Source organism: Podarcis cretensis, assembly GCF_951804945.1.
Source record: "Podarcis cretensis genome assembly, chromosome: 4".
Taxonomy (NCBI): Eukaryota; Metazoa; Chordata; class Lepidosauria; order Squamata; family Lacertidae; genus Podarcis; species Podarcis cretensis.
Window position 1 is genome coordinate 75053461 of NC_137173.1, and position 19894 is coordinate 75073354.

The 19894-nt window shown below is 42.6% G+C and overlaps 1 protein-coding gene across 2 annotated transcripts in view; it reads left to right on the top strand.

Annotated features, from left to right (window-relative positions):
• The window catches only part of GABRB3 (gamma-aminobutyric acid type A receptor subunit beta3), a 203985-nt gene that overhangs the window by 96515 nt on the left and 87576 nt on the right, over window positions 1-19894 (top strand). Inside the window, exons 1-3 of one of the 2 annotated variants that reach the window (XM_079972828.1) lie at window positions 840-1092; window positions 1439-1530; window positions 1717-1784. In XM_079972828.1, coding sequence (XP_079828954.1) covers window positions 1013-1092; window positions 1439-1530; window positions 1717-1784 — 240 coding nt within the window. In that variant the 5' untranslated portion in view covers window positions 840-1012. Of the gene's footprint in view, window positions 1-839; window positions 1093-1438; window positions 1531-1716; window positions 1785-19894 lie in introns of those variants that run through there. The other variant, XM_079972827.1, reaches the window with a different exon arrangement.

A 19894-nucleotide genomic window follows, 5' to 3' on the forward strand; every position in this document is an offset into this window, starting at 1 on the left:
TATTGGTTATACAAAATTTAATAAATATTATTAAAAAAAAAAAAAGACAGACAGACAGACATCCAACCTCCAAGCAAGAAAAGTCCCCAACCTGCCAGCAGGAGCAGTTTATGAGGGGAAACTTCGTAGCCCAGCCCCTGAGGAAGCGGCCCAAACTTGGGCTGCTTTCCTAGGCGCTTGGAGGCCCACTAGCCGCTGGCAGCCAGCAAGGCCAAGAGGGGGCGAGTCTTGGGCGCCGAGGGCGGCTCTCCTCGGAGGGCCTAGCCCCTCGGCTCCCCGCCATGCCCTCGCTCCGTCCCCTCTAGGTGGCCCCGCGCTGCGCCTCGCGCCTCTGAGGAGAAGCTGCACCTGTGGCTGCCGCCGCCTGTCCCACGCCTGCTTTGGCGCGCGAGGCTCCACCCGGCTCGCGCCTGAAGGCGCGCCCGGCATTGGCGCGGTCGCCAGCCGCCGCGCCGCCGCCGCCGCCTGAGTGGAGGCAGCACTAAGCGGAGGAGGGCGGGAAGGCGGCGGCTGCTGCTGCTGCTGCTGGTTCCTACCGAGGTGGCCTCAGCTTGGCCCCAGGCGCCCGGCCACAAGGGCTCTCGGAGGGTGCCTGCGTGGCATGGACGGCGCCCAGAGGAGCCGAGCAGAGTCTCCTGGCGGGAGAAGGCGGCGGCGGTCCGAGCTCGGCGCCCTCAGCTCGCCGGTGCCCTGAGCGCCAAGTCCGAGCCGCGGCGAGGCGTGTGGGGAGTGGGGGGGGGGGGGGAGGAGGAGGACCGGGCGGCGCGGGGTGGGGGTGTTGGGGGGGGCAGCAGTTCTCCTCAGCTGCCTCTCTCTGGCTCTCCTCAGGAGCTTCGCCTCAGCCTCCTGCGCTGGGCGGGAGGGGTGGGCGGGGGGAGCGTCGGAGGAGCGCGAGAGAGGCAGGCGAGGGGACTGTCGCCTCCGCCTCTTCCTCGGCGGCTCTCGGGCAGCCGGAACCGCACGCGGCCGCGGCGGCAGCTGCTGCGGCGGGAAGGGAGCCCGGAGCGGAGGGATGTGGGGCTTGGGACGAGGCAGGATCTTCGGCGTCTTCTCCGCTCCGGTCCTGGTGGCCGTGGTCTGCTGCGCCCAGAGGTAGGAGCGGCGCCTGGCGGGGAGGGGAGGGAGGGGACGCCGCGGGGGGGGGGGGGGAGGGCTGCGGCTCCACCAGCCACCCGAACTGACCAGAGCTTCTTTTTCTGCCCCCCTTGCCGACCTCTCTCTCCTTCTCTCTCCTTCGCCTTTCTTTCCCTCACCCCTCCTCCCCTTAATCGCTTCACTTTTCCTCACCCCCCCCCTTTTTATTTATTTTTATTTTTATTTTTTTAAAAAACCCTTCGCATCTTTTCGGACTTTTCTTATCCCTCTCACCCTTTTCAATCTCTCAACCCCCTCCCCCCCTTTTTCAAATTTCTCCTCAAACTCCTCCTTTCCCCCACAGTGTGAGCGATCATGGAAACATGTCCTTCGTGAAAGAAACGGTGGATAAATTGCTGAAAGGCTACGACATTCGCCTCAGACCGGATTTTGGAGGTGAGTCTCTGGTTTGGTGTCTCTTGTTCTTGTCTGTCTCGGATTCTGTGCGGGTTTTTTTGTTTTTTGTTTTTCCTTGGGGAGGGGGGGGGAGGAATATTCTTGAGAGAGAGAGAAGGGGAAAAAAAACCCACATGTTTCTACCAAGTGTGGGGCCAAGTGACACTGTCTCCTGTTCTCCATTAGGCCCCCCAGTGAACGTGGGGATGAACATAGACATTGCCAGCATCGACATGGTGTCAGAAGTCAACATGGTGAGTAGGTCTCTGGTGACTTCGGCATGGACATGGCTGGGAACTTACTGTGTTGGATGTACAGCTTTTTCCATGGTCCTGAATCTCAGTTTTGGTGATCACGCTCAGAGGCAGAGGAATCATGGAACTGGAGAGTTGGATGGGACCCCAGGACCACCTGATCTAGTCTGCATCCCCCTCCAGGAAGCTGGAGTGTGCTTAGGAGGGGCAGTAGGTGGAAGGGTGTTGAATAAGAGGCCCTTTCAGCCAGAGAGCACCTGGGCTGAAAGTTTTGACAAGTGCCGGAAACAAGCAGCTGCTAATCTTCGGCATTTTCTGTCGGAGGTGACCCTGGCCCCTGTTATATATACATTGAGGTTTGTGATGCTACTCTTTGCTGCTTGGCGAGGACCGCTTGTTGATTTGAGAAGTTGTAATGCAGCAAAAGCCGGTCTAATGGCTGGCTTGGGTGTGTCATACGCAGTTAGTACTTGCATGTGGGGGTGTTCAGTTGATGGCAGCAGAGTAGACTGCATGCTGAAGGGGATAAAGCAGGATTTCAGAGTGCTGTCTCAGGTGCTGAAAGGGAACTTCTGTTGCACAGATGCATCTGTTGTTCCTGCTGCTTGCTGGGATTGCAGATGTCACCCTAATCAGAGTTTTAAAACTGCACTGCTTGTATTGTGTGTGAAGGAGGCATTGCACTGTCTAAATCATGACCTGGTTCCACTTAAAAAACCCATGCTGCTTGTCACCGCTGTAGAGCATGGAACATTTCAAATAATAAGTGCAAATAACTTTGAACCAAGTAACAAATGTGTGGCTTTGCCATGCGGCAAATGTTTTTGGCACATGAGAACTTACGCTGCATCCTATTCCCACTTTCCTGGGAGTAAACCCCAATGACGTTAATGAGGCTTACTTCTATGTGTACGTTTGCACTGTTAAAAGTAAAAGATATATCACAATAGAGCTGGGATCTCACTAATGAGCTGGTTAGGGAAACTTTCCCCCCAATATTAAATGGGATATATGTGCAAGCACTTTATCGTATTTTGCAGTCCTAAATATACCTTGTTGAAATGCTTCATTTGCAAAAAGAGATCTCTAGAAGACTTCTTGTAAAAACTATGGCATAAATATCAAACATATCTAAAAGTCTCAAGTTAGTATAAATATATTATACTAATTGGGGTTTTTACTTTTATTTATATGTTCTTTATAAACATGTTGGGTGCTATGCTGTTTGAAAATAAATAAAAGAGAATGTATCAACAGTGTTTTAAAGAATAAACAGAATAGAGGAAATATTAGAGAGAAAATATTTTAAGATGCTTTCTAATCCTCTACTAAACTAGATAAAGTAGTTTTTTTAAATCCCTTTTGTTGTGCTTCTTTGTATGTTTAGAATGTGTTGTTTAGATTGAAATTATTTGACCCAATAGATTACTGTATTCTTAATACAATTATGAGCAGAATAAATTACTTTTTTGTGTTTGGTTGTTTGGAAAATCTTAAAAGGTGTGGCTTCTGCAGAAGAAACAACTTGATTAAAATATGTTGATTAAAATATGTTGACATATTACTTGTTACTTATAAGTTAAAAACATCACAGTTATTTACTATTGAACCCAATACCTTTACAGTCACTAAATGATTTTGACTGACAGATTTATTAAGTTTAGAAGTTATTTGTGTTTCTATAGTTCTTTGGTGATTCATGATGGTCTCAGATAATACAAGAGGCAGGTTTGCTGATCTCAGATGGGACACTGGTTCTTAACACAATATTGAACGCATTACTTATCTGCCCTGGAAAATATCAATTGTGGTTTCTTCTTTTTTCTCTTATGCTGTTTTATATTTAGTACTCCAATCCTAACCAAATTTTCTGGGGAATAAGGTTACTTTTGGATGTGATAGAGAAGTGCAGTGAACAGGAAACACAAATTAAGTGTACTTCCTGTCTTTCTGTATATCATCAAATTAGAAACAGCTTCCCATTCCAATGGGTGCTTTCCAGTATTAATCGTGCTTAGATAAGAACTAGTGAAATCTCTATCTACTGTGAGTATGACTTATTTGGCTATCACCCATTGATTTTAATGGGCCTTGTTTCTAAGTACTTCTGTGTGGGACTGTATCCTAATGCTTTGACAGCTTAACCTATTATCTACACTTCTTTTTGAGTAGGTGTTTACTGTTTTTCAACTTCAGGAAATGCTGGTGGATATTTTCAGAGTATTTTCTTCAAAGGGTGTTGGCCAAAAATAGCTGAGGAAGCCTCAACTGAAATTAGAAGGAACAGAATACACAAGAGTAATTGTTTTGTGATACAATGCAAACTTAACACACGTGTTCTGTACCCTCAGTTGCTGTAAACTCAGGGCAGAGATGTGGTCCCAACTCTGTGTTTTGAGGTAATGAGGATTCTGGAGGAAGACCATCCAGAAGGTTAGCCAGGTTTGTCTTACAGCACCTTGAAGACTAACAATTTGATGATGGCATAAGCATTTGTAGACTACAGTACATTATCCAGAGTTACAGATACAGGTATACATAGTGGCAAGGAAGAGGATTGTAAACAGTGAGGTCAGAAGGAAATTAAATTCAGGGAAGTTCTGCAGTTCATTTCCTTAATTCTTAAGGTTTTTTGGTGCTGCAAGTCTCTTTGTTGTTTCTGGAACAAGAAGCCACTTGGAGCAACACCCTCCTAAGTACACCAATTCAAAGCTGCAGGTGCCTTGTCCATTGTCCTCCCCTCACCCTCACAACTGGGGAAATAATGGAAAGCTGTTAGGGCCAGGGTGGGATTTTCAGAGAAGACACTAGCTGCTCCTGCTAAATTTGTAAGCAGGATGTGATGAAAACATATATTGTATATCCTCAGCTCAATTAGATCTCCAATAAAAATAGTCGGGACTGGAGATTTTTTTCAGGTTGGCAAATTGGTATAGCCATAAGTTGAATTGGCTTTAAGTTGCCTGAACTTTGCTGCTGCAACTAGTTATAATAAAATGTCTATACTGCATTCCCTGCCTCCAGTATTTGCAGAGAGTGCATGGAAGAAAAGACCTCATTGCTCAATTATGGCCCTTCCCCATAGTAATTGGTAAACAACTCTGGAATCTATTGCTGTTTTATATAGTCTGCCACAAAGTACCTATAATTGGAAGAATATATTTAGTTTTAAATCTGTACCTCCGTATGCCCAGTACTTAATCACATTTATTCATCAGTGGGTCCTGAAACATTGCAGGGTTCTGATTTATTAGGCCACATCACATGATGAATGGGATGTTTAAAATAAACAGCTTAAGTAATGAATACAAGCATGACAGGGACAGAACATATATTCCATCTAGTCTGGTACCCAGTTAATTGATTATCCTAAGAATCCCTTGACAGCTACAGATGTAGGTTGAAACGTCTCGCGCAAATGGCTATCTACTTCATGTTATATGTCCTGATTCTTGAGACACAGATTTGAGCTCAGGGACTCACTTCAGAGCAGGGCTTATGTCCCCAAAGAAGCAATTGGTGACATTTAATTTCTGCAGTTGTGCACTCTGTTCTACATACAAGTGAGGTTAGTAATTTGTTTAGAAAATGGGAAAATGCCAGTCATGGTTGGGAGGTGGTTTATTGTGTAGTCTAAGTTGCTGTTGCTGGGTGAGAAGTGAATCTGAGCAATGCGATACAGGGTGTCGGGGTCTTCAAACCCATTCTGCTGTGAAAACCACCATATGAGGTTGTGGAAAGGGGGTACAGTGAGAGTTCCCCAGTCTATCTCCTGTTAAAGGTGTTTGGGACCATGGCTTTATAGAGAGAATTAAACCATGTGGAAATCTTAACTTACAGCTAGAGGGTGCAAAGAAGGGAGCCAGAAACTGACTTTTGTGATAGATGGGATGAATGTGAAAAAGTGGGGGGGGCATAACACAAGGACCCCAGCAATGAGATGTACAGTACTGTACATCCTTGTGTGATTCCTGTTACCGTTTTCGTTCCAACCACAATTGTGCTCCCTTCGCAAGTGTTGTACTTCTCTACACTGGAGTAAATGGTAACTAGGGGTGAAATCCAACAGTGCAATAAGTTTCAGCTGTGCAATGGAACTTCCTCGCACTCTCCTCTCCCTGTGTGCCCCCTGTGCCCCCTATAAATATGTTCCAATGGGTTGGGGAAACTTCCAGAATAGATTCAGGGGAAGCACAGAGAGGGGAAGTTCCACTGCACAGCTGAAACTCTGTGTGCTAGCAGAACTACTTCCCCATTTGCTTATATGGGAGAAAAGAAACAGTACAGATGGTAGCCCATTTCCTTTGCGGCATGGAACTTGATGGAAACTACTGGGAAACAGATCTGCTCCTTTCTGCATGCCCTCTGCCTCTTTGTATAATGCATAAGCCACTTGCAGGTACTTAAGTGTGATGGAACTCTGGGAGCTGCCATTTCTATGGCAGGGGTTCCCAAACTTTGGTTTCTGGACCACCAATGGTCTGCAAGCTTCATTCCTCTGGTCTGCAGCATATCTGTGTATTCGTGGTTGAAGATGGGAGACAGAACAGCCATTGCATTAAATATTCATAGAGGTTTTTTTCTAATTTGATTGCTTTTTTCATTACTTATATTGTATTGCAATTCAAATTCCATGGAATTCAAATTGCCCTGCAATAAAATACACTGTATAAGAAATAAAATAAGCAATTAAAATCATACAGCATCTAGCACAACACATTACAAATTCTACCACAGGCAGAAAAACCATTAAGAGGTCCAACAAGATGATCAGCAATTTTCAGGTGATCTGTGGCAGGAAAAGTTTTTGAACCACCGTTCTGTGGTATCTCTGGTAAATAAAATTTATTAATTACAGGCAATTTGATTTTACCAGAAACCTCGTTAAAATGTGCACCACTAATATTTACTGTGGCTTGTATTTGATGAAATCGTGCTCATGTTGGACCCTTTGAAATCATTCATCTTAAACATGACTAACTTAAATTCGTTGGTTTTAATGTGTCTAGATGAAGCTGTTTTCATAACTAAAGTGTGTTTCATCATCCTTTTGGGACTCTCTGCTTGTCAGACTATATTTTCATATAATTAAGCTTCAGGATACTCCAGAATGTAAAGATTAGTGCTTGATTTAAAACAACATCTTTTTTTTTTACATAACACAATTCTGAAATGAATATATAAGCGGTAGATCAACCATCATATTGGTTGTCCACGTTAGAATTATTAATTAGATGCATGTAATACCAAGATGATACTGTGGTTTTTAAATTTTTAACCTCAGTAATTATTAAAGCATTTCAGGCACACTCTTTAAACCTGGTAGTGGTAATGATACTAATTTATTTGATTTAAACCTAGACATTGGAATCAGCTTTTTGCATAATTGGTCTATTAAAACCTGAACTCTACCTTAAAGATAGAGGATTAATGTATTCAAATAAATCAAATTACTAGAACTGTTTTTACCATAGTACCTTAAAGGCAGCACACAATTTGACTGTCAATTATATTATAGGCTTTGTTACAAGTATTGTAGCACAGCATATATAATCAAATCCAATTCTTAGCATATATATATATATATATCACAGCCTATTATAAAGCTGCAAATGTAAACTTCAGTTAAGTAAAATGCTAGCTTATGGAGTTCTAGATGCTCAACAGGAGTTTATTTACATTTTAGAATTTTGCCTCCTTATGTTGAAATGGATAAAAATAGGACATTTTCTCTAAGGAATTGTCTGCTGCTAGATATGATTTATGGAATAAGAGAAGAGTGTTTTGAGTGGGCCTGTACTAAGTGTCTTCACTTGAGGTTTCTTTTCCCCGAAAAGATGTCCAGAGTTATGTTGAACATCTGCTAGGGATCAAAAGGTAGCTTTAAATAGCCTTCCAAGATCCTCTACAATGTATCTCAAGTTTCTATACCTCTCAGTAATGCTCTAACTACCGTATTAACTCAAGTCTAATGTGCCATCAAATCTAATGCGCACCTCAGTTTTCAGAACCTTGGAACCCCCAAAAGTATTTGCTGGTGAATGTAAATGCACCATCAAGTCTAATGTGCACCTTAATTTTTGCAATGTAATTTGGCCCAAAAAAGGTGAGCATTAGATTCGAGTAAATATGGTATATGTCAATCAGCTGATGGTTAGGGGGTCCAGCAGACTTGGCAGAGCTTTTGTTACATATCTAGCTCCATCATCAAAAAAGAACAGAATAGCACCTTATTACTTGCAGTTCTGTGCCCTGTTTTAACCTCCCCACTGAACCAAAATGATGTTCAGAGATTAGACTGTGTTTTTTAGATGTCTCCTTCCTTTTTTTCAGATTCGAGGCATTAAAGGATGGTGTTGAGCATGCTAATAATGTATCTATTTCTGAGTAAATGCAGTCTGATTCGTACATTCAATAACCAATGTAAAATTGAAAGTAATTAGGGTTTGCAAAAGTAAGGTTGATTTGCAGTTGAGAATCAATTCTTAGTAGCTGGCTTAATTTGTCTGTTCAACTTGCTTAGAATCCTTTGGAGACTGCACTTAGTCTAGAAGATGAATGTTTTTCCTGATCTATACCAGAGCGAGCATATAGGACACACATTTTATACAAGCATCTCTCAGCACACTAAAATGCAATAATAAGGTGGTGCTACTAATCTAGGCAATGGTGAAAATTTAAGATAATTTATATGGAAGTTTATCTTCAGCAAAAGAGTCTTAATTTGGTGAGTGGGGGAGACACTATGGGTTTTCCAAGATTTGCTAGCTTCTCCCAGGTCAGGTCATCTTGTTACAAAAGCCTGACAGTGAAGACTCAGGGGAGCTGTTCACAGCTATCCGAGTACATTTTTGCTATAAAGTTATTGAAGATGGTGAGGTTAAGTGTGCTTTGCTGCAGAAACAAAAACTGGCAAATCTAGATCAACCAGACTGTTTCAAAACTGGTGTAGCTATGTGTTTGTGAGAAACATATACTGTATGAGCAGCTTGCTTAAAGCTCCCCCATACTGTGCTTCTATTAAAACCAGAAAGAGTGAAGTAGCATAAGCTGTGACCCATGTTATTTATATATTTGTTTCAAGAATTTATATACTGCCCTTCACCTAGGAGTCACAGACATAATAAAATCCACGTCTTTAAAATGAAACATGCAGGTCCCACTATACAAACCTAATTCGTTCCTGGAAAAATAGTTCATAAGGCAACTGTTTGTAGAATGACCTGAACATTTCCATCATTTAAGGGGGAAATTCCATTGAGTTTCTGACCCAGAACAGTTTTGCATCCAAATTAAAAACAAACAAACTAAAAAGCATAGATTGGTGAAGGATGGCAGATTAGATTACAAGCAAACTTCTATTTCTCTCCATGTTGATTCAACTTGTTTCCAAGTTCAGCCATGTAACATGAATGTTCTCCTTACAAAGGATCAGCCAGACTGACTTCCTCTTTATTAGAATCATAGAATTTTAGAGTTGAAAGGGACCCAGATGGCCATCTAGTCCAACCTCCTGATTACTAGATTACACATATACAGATGGCCATCCAGCCTCTGCTTAAAAACCTCCAAGGAAGGAGAGTCTATAGCCTCTCATGGGAGTCTGTTCCACTGTCAAACATCTCTTACTGTCAGAAAGTTCTTCCCAGTGTTTAGCTGGAATCTCCTTTCTTGAATCTGTTGCTTTGGGTCCTAGCCTCTGGAGAAAACAAGCATTTGGCAGGCCACAGATTGCCCATGTCTGAGTTAAGGAATGCCTTCATTTGGTTACATGGATCCTGGTGTGAATTCACCTCTCTGGCATTTGGCTAGGACCTTAAGAAAAAAGTTATCGACCTTCATTTCCCCCCCCCAAAAAAAAACTTCAAGGTTCCCAGGAATTATTGCCCCAGCCTAAACGCAGCTCATTTCCTAATTACAGAGAGGGCGAGAAAGAGAATATCCCAGGATTAAAGTAAGAGAAGAAAATGTAGGATTAATTCTCACTCTCACATCCTTTCCAAATGTTTCAGCTTTAAGGCATCTCCAAAACATGTGAACTAAATTGGCAGAAAGTTCCTAGGCACACACAGGCCTCATTATCACTAAGTCCAAGATGGTACAATTTGACAGAGCACCAGTGTATTCTTAACAGAGTGTTTGTGTTCCAGAGCTGCACATGTAAGGTAGTTAAATTAATAGGGGGGAAATAGGGTTGGTTTTTTGGAATCTGAATACTTTAAATCCAAATTCTTGGATTTTATTTATTGGATTCTTGCAGTTTATTTATTTACTTTATATATAAGAGTAGTTATAAACCGCAAATTCAAGAAAAAATATCAAGATGTTATACAGTAAAAATAAAGTTCCAAGTTTACCAAGCCCTGGGTGTGTAATTCCAATTCCAAATGCTGTAACACTCATGATGGGATCACTTTGGTTCTGATACTGTATATTTCTCCATACATCTGTATGTTTCCTACCCAGTTTTATTTGGAATGTTAGAAACAGATTTAACCAAAGAAGTTAAACATGGTCTTAATAGAGAAAAGTTCATGTTTGTGAAGTGTGTGGTTGGCTTCAAAAGGGATGGATGAGAAGATTGCCAGATCCACAACTAATAGAATCATAGAATTGTGGAGTTGGAAGGGACCCTGAGGATCATCTAGTCCAACCCCTGCAGTGCAGGAATAGGCAGCTGTCCCATACGGCGATCGAACTTGCAGTCTTGACGTTATCAGCACCATGCTCTAACCAGCTGATCTATCATTTCTCTGAAGCATGGGAAGGGGAACGCAAGCACGGTCCCATTACATACCATACTTTTCTGTGTATAAGACGATGTTGGTTTTTTTACCTTAAAACAATGCTTAAAAATTGGGGTCATCTTATACATGGGTATTGCAGACGGGGGATGGTGGAAATGATTTCTGTCTTGAGTAGTAGATTGTCACTGGTGTTATTGCGGGTGATAGGCTACTGTGGCAATGTCCGCTTGCAATTGGGCACTGCTGCAGCAATGCCCACTTGAGATTGGTCGCTGCTGTGAGAATGTCCTCTGGCAACTGGTCACTGCAGCAGCAATGGCTGCTGGTGATTGGGCTCTGCTGCGGCAATTGGGTGCGTGATTGGCGGCTGCTGGTGTCGATAGGAAATAGGATAGGAGGTTTCTGCATTGCGTTCAATCGGAAGCATTTGGAATTTCGGCAAGCTTTTTTGACATTCCTCCCATTCTGGACAATCTCCCCCCATTTTCTTAATATTGAGTCCCCAAAATTAGGGGGCGTCTTATCCACAGGGGTGTCTTATAGACGGAAGAGTATGGTAAATGTAAAGCAAATTTGAGGATTCCTCCTCAAGGAAAATATCTGAGGAACTTTGAGGGAAGGCAAAAGGAGTTTGTATAAATCTAGCAACGTTTCCCTGTCCTGTTCCTAACCCTAGCCCCAATGTAGGAGTGTGTGAACTGAAACTTGTTTGCCATGAGTGCAGCCCATGTGTGATTATGTTAGTTACATGATGTCCATAAAGCATCTTCAACAGCATTTATTGTCACCCTAAGCTAGTATATTCATAAATCAATAGATCACCAGCTATTATTGTTTTAATATTTTAGTGCCAACAGTCTGCTAGATTTGGTACTGTATGTACATCATCATCTAATTGATATGTTAACACTCAACCTTGACAGCAACCTTAGCAATATTTTAGGAGTCTGTCTCCCTGTTGGTACAGCTGCTGAGATCTCTGCTCAAGCTTGGTGCCAGCTTAAATGTGTGATGGTGAGAAAATGTTTTGCATTTCCCTTTTTAATTTTGTTGTTCCCGCAAAGGTTGGTGCTGGATACTGATTCCAGAGGATAGTCTGCTAACAGTTTATGTTTACTGATAATTATGGATTCATTTAATTAAACGCCTACATTCCTGCATTTTCAGAAATAGTAAAGTCATTAAGGTTGAGCCAAATATAGAAGATCTAATAACATAGCTTAATAATTAGTATATTAGATATAGCGTGGTGATACAACTTTAAGAAAGTTGAGAGTTAATCACATCACACTGATAGATTACCCTGAATATTGGAGGGAATTGGGAGTTACATATGGGAATTAATAGGAGGCTGGTTAGTTTTTCACACTGGAGCAAGCTTACATGTCACTTCTCCTTCTGTTATGGTTTGTTTTGGGGGGTTTTTTTTGGCTCTAACTGTATTTTGTATCACTTATTACACAATACCACAGTAGCCTACATGAGAGGAGGAAAACAGAGTGCTTGATCTGAGTGTTTGAGTCTTGTGGCATTTCTCCTTCAGTAGTCGAACAGAACATCTATGTATTTCTGTACATGAACAATTTTTCCAGTGCTCTCATAAGAGTGCTCCACTTTGGGCCTTGGGGTTGTTGGAAATCCCACCAATGGTAGTTCAGCCTGCTTGAATATTTGGCGAATGGATTGGAGTGGTCTGTGCCAACCATTGCCCCTTTCCATCTCTGCCAAATCCATCTCTCTTTTCCAGTCCAGTGCAAGGGGATTTTATATTGCACTTCAAATCTTTTAAATGCTGGTGCCCCAGGGTTACTACATTTTAAAATGTTGGCCCAGGGAACATGATAACAGCCACCAGAAGCAGCAATTTAAAACATTCTCCATGGATAAGGTTCCTTGTTTGTTGACCGTCAGCACCAAATTCCTTAGTACTAATTCTCACCTGCATGACTTAGCCATGCTGATTTGAGAGTTGTAACCACCTCATGAGAAGAGAAGACTCGCTGGAAAAGACCCTGATGTTGGGAAAGATTGAGGGCACAAGGACAAGGGGACAACAGAGGACAAGATGGTTGGACAGTGTTCTCAAAGCTACCAGCATGAGTTTGACCAAACTGCAGGAGGCAGTGGAAGACAGGAAGACATGGTCCATGGGATCATGAAGAGTCAGACACAACTAAATGACTAAACAACAACAACAACAGGAGTTTCAGTCAGGTGGCAACAAAAGAATGGACTCTTGAAAGTGCATTCTTGCTCTTGAGATATTTGAGCATTATCTGAGCAGTTTTCTTTCTACAATTGAATGAGAGAGCAACAGAGAACTCTGGATAACTTTGGATAACTCTGGATATGATCTCAGACACAATCCTCTGTGTAGAATGTACATTAAGTAAATTTGGGCATATATTTCTTACTCTTTCAAGAATACCTAAGCTATATAGCTATTGCACATACAAATATAGCTTGTGATAATTTGAAGGGCACTACATTTTTGAAGGGCTCTTTATTGACGTTTATGTCTGATTGCTGATTTTGGTGTTTCACTGTAGAGTTTTTTTGGTGTGTGTTTTTGGAGGAATCTTTTATCCTTTGAAAACGTAATGATATTAGGAACCACTTAATGCTGCAAATTCTGATTTAGTAAAGAAGATTTCTTTTGCTGCAGCTTCTGTATAGGGTATATTTTATGCAGAATCATAGAATTGTAGAGTTAGAAGGGACTCTGTGGGTCATCTGGTCCAACCCTCTGCAGTACAGGAACCTCAGCTAGATCATTCGTGGTCATCCAAGCTATGCTTAAAAATCTCCAAGGATCTCCAAGGAAGGAGAGTCCACTGCCTCTCATGGGAGTCTATTCCACTGTTGAACAGCTCTTACTGCCAGAAAGTTCTTCCAGATGTATTTCACATTCACTATTCAGTGAATACAGCAGCCAATCTTTGTTGCAAATGAGGGCTGTGTATAGAGAATGGCACATTATTAATTTGCCGCTCTGTGATCTGAACTATTACAGAAAATGATCAGATCTTGTAAGGGTGAAGGAACACTAACAAAGTATGCCATCTCTGTTTCACTGCCATGTAGTCTGGCTGTCAGCCTGCCTGTCATTTGCCAGAATTATGCAGAAAGGGGAGAGAGAGAGAGAGAGAGAGAGAGAGAGAGAGAGAGAGATGAGTTAGGTATCCATATAAGAAGAGACTGTACAGATTATTGCAAGTCGCTGGTTGCTTTTTTGCCTTTAGGTATCAGATGTGGCGGTGATTGCGGAAGACACTAGAATCAAACAGGATTTTCTGAAACTCATAGAATTTGCAACACCAGTTCCAATGTAATATTTAGAACAGAACCAAGAGGGGTGGGGGGTCCCTAAAATGGTTGTTATCACTCAAAAAGTTACCACCTCAGAAAGGTTTTGCTAGCACTCTTTGTATTTGAATACCTCAAATAAACCCAAACTGTCTGTTCATCTGTAAAAAGGTAGCACCACACAGTGTTTAAGCATGGGTAGGCATAAAGAGTTTTAAATCCCTAGCCACATTATGCAATAGATAAAAATAGACTTATCCATTAGGATATTAGAATCACTAGGCATCCAGACGTAAAAGATAATAATGTATTTCTAAAACTGTCTGAGCTGTCTTTCTTTATCCTAAGAAGGTATGAAAAGACAAGGCATATACAGGGTGAGTCCTTTAAAAGAGGCCCTGTGGATACAGAGTACACATGTTCTACAGGGCCTCTTTTAAAAGACTCACCCTGTACTTGCATAGTTACCAATTCTTAGAAGTCCATTTCTTCCAAAGAGGCCTGGGAAGCAAGGGATCTGCATGGGGCCTGTGACTGGCAGCCAAAGAGAGCAAGAAATTACTTCACAGCAGGAAACTCCATCTCAGTCTGGATTCTGAATCTTCCAGGAAATAGGGATCCCAACACTTGGCCAAAGGGAGTCCATTGGAACATGAACCAATCAGCGCTGTAGTACAAGCCAGCAAGATTCCAGACCTTGTGAAAAGGAAATAGGAGCAGATTAAGGCATGAATGACACTGTGCAGCCCAACCTGTACAACTTCACTTCTATCCAGTAATGAAGCAGCTTTGTATTTAATTAAGGGGTGGGTGGGATGGAACAAACTGAGAGATAATATATGGCCGCAACTTGGAAAGACTTGGTTAGGGTCAAAGATTCAAACGGTCCTTTCCTGTGTGTGACAAAACACACCCATACTACTTCTCTGTTGTAAATGTTGTACTTGACTTTTTAAAACGGAAGACAGAATATTAAACAGGGCAGTAAATGTTGGTTACATGGGGGAACAGGGTCTAACTGCTATAGCCAGCATGTTCTTTCTTCTGTTTTAAATGCCGTTATTCAGGCAGGACAATTTTGTGTGTGCGTAGTTGTTTATTAATTTTAAATGAGTTCTGTCTGTAGCTACAAGTCATAGGAGCTGGAAATAATTTTTGTTTTTTAAATACTCCCTTCAGTTTTGTTTTGTGAGCAACAGAGTTCTGTGATTACCGTATTTTTCCATGTATAAGCCTAGGCTTTGCGCTAAAAAATAGGTTTAAAATTGGGCCTCGTCTTATACACGGATAGTTCTGAGGGGTGTTTTCTTAATTTGGAGTCCCCCAAAATTGGGGATGTCTTATACATGGGGATGTCTTATACACAGAAAAATATTGTAATTTAAGAACCCAAGTCCTGCTTCGGTTTCCTGTGAAAACAGTATTACAGAATTTCCAACATTGACAGATTTTTGTTGCTGGCTTCATGCACCCAGTAATGTGGAACTTTTACTTGTCTGGTGCTATGAGAGGTTTCATATTAGGGTTACTTGTATCTGATTGCAAGGGGAAGAATCAAACAGCACCCTCCCTCCTTTGAATATCTGACAGTCTCAGTTCTTCTCCTTTCTTGCCCAGGAGTCACTTAAGCTCATCATGCAACATGGGCATGCCTCATATCAGCATCCTGTAAGCCAAATACCAGGCCCCATTGGCCCAGCAACAGGATTTTTAAATTATTCATCCTTTCCAAACCTGGCTGTGGATACTAAGCCACTAGCAATGGAGGGAACCGGTGACACTTTGAGGAGCGCGCTGGATGCCGATTTTGGGGGCTTAAGGGGCATGCATGTGAGTAATGTGCTCCCCAAAGATTCCAGGGTGAACCTGGAGATCCAGAAGGTCTATGGTGCCTGAAAAGAGCCCCCCCCCCCGGCGATACAGTCTTGAAAGAGACAGTGTTGTCTTGGTGGGTAGAGCCTCAGCACAGGGAACAATCGTCCCAATGACAAGTTGCTCCAGAATCCCTCATTGGCTAAGCGGCAGGCTCCCCCCCCCCCCAAAAAAAGCCAAAATCTGAAAGAACCACTTCGAGAATATTGCAGAAAGAAAAAAAACCCAACTTTGGAGTTAAAAAAGGGAGTCCACTCCAGAATTGGTCTATATATTCAAGCTGCATGGGGGGGAAATCTGACTGAGAAAGACAAGGTAAAAAAATAAGGAGCCTGCTATGAAACCAAGTAATAGGGGGAGCTCTGATAATGGAGACCAAACAGTATAAAGTGAAATCAGGATTTAAAGACCCCTGACCCGTGTAAAAGACTGAAGATTCCAGAGATATGAAAAATAAACAGTAAGAATTTATGGGGGGGAAGAAAACTGGCAGTGTGTAACTATCTCTCCTGCTTCTCATTCCTTTCCCTCTGTCCATACTTCTCATTTAGCAGTGGATTAGAATCAGCACACCATGCATAACCACGCACTGGAGAAATAACTTGTCCATTGTAATCTGCATCTCGTGTGCCTCATCACATGCTGAACAAATTTTCCTTTGAAGAGATGATGGTCCAGAAGAGAACCATCATCGGGGAAGTGTCTGTGTTGCCTGCAATAGAAATAGAAATTAGGGGACCGAACTTTGAGATGGAGGGTCATCAGCAACTGAGGAACGAGGAGGAGCAGGGGAACAGGATGAAGAATTAAAAGTATTTAGCATCATGTAGTTGCTGGCTTCAATAGCATTCCTCCATCCTCGCTTTCTAGCTCCCTGCCTAGCTGCCCGTCTGCAACAGAAACTTTGCCTGCTGATGGGGCTTGCTCACAGCATCCTTTCCCCAGAACCATGTGGAGACGTTACATGGAGAAGCCAAGAGTCGGGTTAACAGCATTCCCTGCAATGAGGCCAGTTAGCAACACTGCTGTTGAAGGTGTTTAAAAACATTTAAAAACAAAAAATGAAGAGGGAAACAAACAGCAGCACTAGCACTCATGCAAATCATCTTAAAGTTAAGATGGTGAGGTGACCCATTATGCTCAAATCTCCAGCAGTGATGATAGTTTGTTTGGGTGAAGTGAGTCCTGCATAGTGAAGGAAGATGATTTAATATTCTTGTGTCCCAACTATGGAAAACAATGAATAGCAATGAATACTCCAGCTGTGTATAGGATTGTCCCAGTCAGTTTCCAACAACATCGTTTGCAGAGGTCATAGGCCAAAAGTCAAAAATAACTTCTTTTGTATAAAAAGCAAATTAATGCTCAGTAATTAGAAAGCACATTGAAGTTTGATCAGCTGATCTTTACTGGGGGGGGGGGCATGCTCTGAGTTTTGGAATGGAATTTCTAGAAAACAGACACCAGGTGCTTTGATGTTATTGTAAAGTGGCTCCTTCAAAATCCATTTCCCCCCCCTGGCATGTCTGCCCATGTAGCATTGTAAATTGCTTTTAAAATTACATAAAGGAGCTTATGCTTCAAAATAGAAATCAAGAGCTTGCATAAATAATGTTCTTATCCATTAACAAGAGATGTGTTCTTTATCTTTGCATTTAGAAAAGCTATAGTGCTTCATCTTGAAACTAGAAGACCCATTTGCAGACACTCGATGATCTTGCCCTCCTATCCATCACAGGAGGAGAGAGGGTTTTTCTGTAGGGTGGATAGGTGCTGTCCTTTCCTCCCACATTTTAGAATAAAAAAAGGGAGATAAAATGCATTAATTCATGGGAAAGTGAGAATCACGCAGGAATAAGCTAGTTTTCTTTAGAAAGGAGAGAGAAAAATAATGTACCTTGTGGAAGAATGGTGGACCCTTTCCAATGCTGTCTCCCCTCTTCTCTCCTTGAGCCTACACAAGGGCTTCCATGCCTTTGCTGTGGGATATGGAACTGTTTAGGGCATAAAGCATTAATGGACAATTGCTGCTTTAGCAACTCAAAAAATGATGTGGGTTGGACTGAAATGATGATGAGCAAAATGCTGCCCATGGAATGGGATTTACCTGCCTCTCTCTTTCCTGCTGCACCACCCACTCCCACTTTCAAATATACCAGGGGTTTAGGTACCTTGGGATTATAATGTGGGGTATGGTTTGGGGGCGGGGACTGCAGGCAGATGGGAAATCACAGACTCCTCGTTGCCTAAGTACAATGGAGCTCTAGGCACTGCTGGATTCACACTCCCTATGTTAGGGGGAAGCAGTTGGTATTGCTCATCACCAATGCAACAGCATTTCATTAGCAGGGACTTGTCCAAGGACAGATGATGCTATTATATTTCTAAAGCTAAGTAAGCCTCGGTTTGGTCAGTGCCTGAATGTGAAAGTTCCTAGGCGCATAAGGCGATGGAGATACACAGTGATGAATAAAACACAGGAAAGATTTTAATGGGGTGAAATAGGCCAGAACTGTTTTGATTACTGATGTAAAGTGGTTTGGCAAAGGCATTGGGTAATTATATGCCCTCAGCCAACCCACTTGCTGGTTGAACCCGGTGATGGGTCAGCACTGGTACCCCTTGGCATGGATCAAGTGTGACGTTCCTGTCAGTGCCACCTCTTGGAAGGGGTGCCATGGCCCATCAGCTCCACGTAGATCGCTCAACATCAGTGCCCCTCCCCGAACCCTTTTAATGGGGTACCTTAATGATAAAGGATACCACCCAATGTGCTATCTGCCAAAGTCATGACATTTGCTATGAGGCAGGCGAAAATCTGCAGATGGGCCAATTAGCATCCCGGGGGGAGGGGAATCCTCCCCTGGAAAGCAGTGACTGAGTTTTCCATAGCATTGTCCTCGAGCTGCTCAGCTGAGTCACAACTGGGCTGAGCCACACATACAGAAATGGGCAGAAGGGTGGGTGATCCAACGACAACTGGCTCCACGTGGGCAAGAGGCCAGACACCAGGCGCCACTCCCCTTTAATTGGGGAAGATGGTCCCGTCTGCTGCCTGGCCTCCATCTTCACCTGGACCACCAGTGCTCACCTGATTGGCTGGCCTGGGGAGCCTGCTTCCCTCCAGGAACTGTGCTTAAAGCCTGTATTGTCTTGAAGGGAGGTCTTGTGCTTCCCACTCCCTGCCCTCTCCTATACCACATCGCACTAAATTCCCACAATAACTGGTCCTTATCTTGCAATTACTGGTAAATACCGTAATGGAGATCCTTCCAGATGTCATGAGCTTCCAGAAGATGAAATGAAACAGGCTTCTTATGCATCCATATTATGCTGACAACTTTAGCAGTATGGCTGGGACAGCAGTGGGGAGAAGGGAACAAAATGGGATGGAGTAGAGGCAAGATGGAGACTTAAGGAGGAAGACCTGGAGCTCAAGAGGTGCACAGAGGAAAGGTATGGAGCAAACTATAGACTAGAACCCACCCATCTCGCAACACCAGTGTTTTTCTTTCTGGGGTTACTCAAGGATATTCAGTACCATCAGCACTGCCCAACACCACCTTGGGAGATGTGAGGGGAACGAAGTGGGACAGCTGGGCAAAAGTAGATTGGAAAAGAGTGGTGGTGAGTGGATCAGGAGGAGAAATGAGTATGAGGATTATGAGTGGGGAGAGGCTGGGTATACCACATGGGAGAACAGCAAGAGTTGGAGTTTTCCATCTCTTCCCTCTCTCCCAAAATTATGCCAAGTGCGAAATTTCTCTGATCAATGACTAGTAATACACAAAACATTGCTTAGTAATATATCTAATACGATTGCCCAGTAATGCATATTCATTGTCAGTTATATAGTGCTAGATAGTAATATGTAGTAAAATGGAATTGCTTGCTGGAGGGAGGAAATCACATTTTTCCACTGACAAAATAATGCATTTTGATTTCTGAGATAATGTGATATTGTCGCATTAAAACCATATTCTCAGGGAAAGATACCAGGATTCCCCGCTGCAACTAACAGTTGTTCATTTATCATCTAGCTACTACAATACACTCCCATTTTCTGAAAAGGGACACAATTGATTTTGAAGCTAGCAATAGACTCGGATCATATTGTCCTTTTTGTCAGTTAAAATATTTTGTCTTATCTCACCTCAGTTTACTTACTCTTAAAGTTTGAAGTCG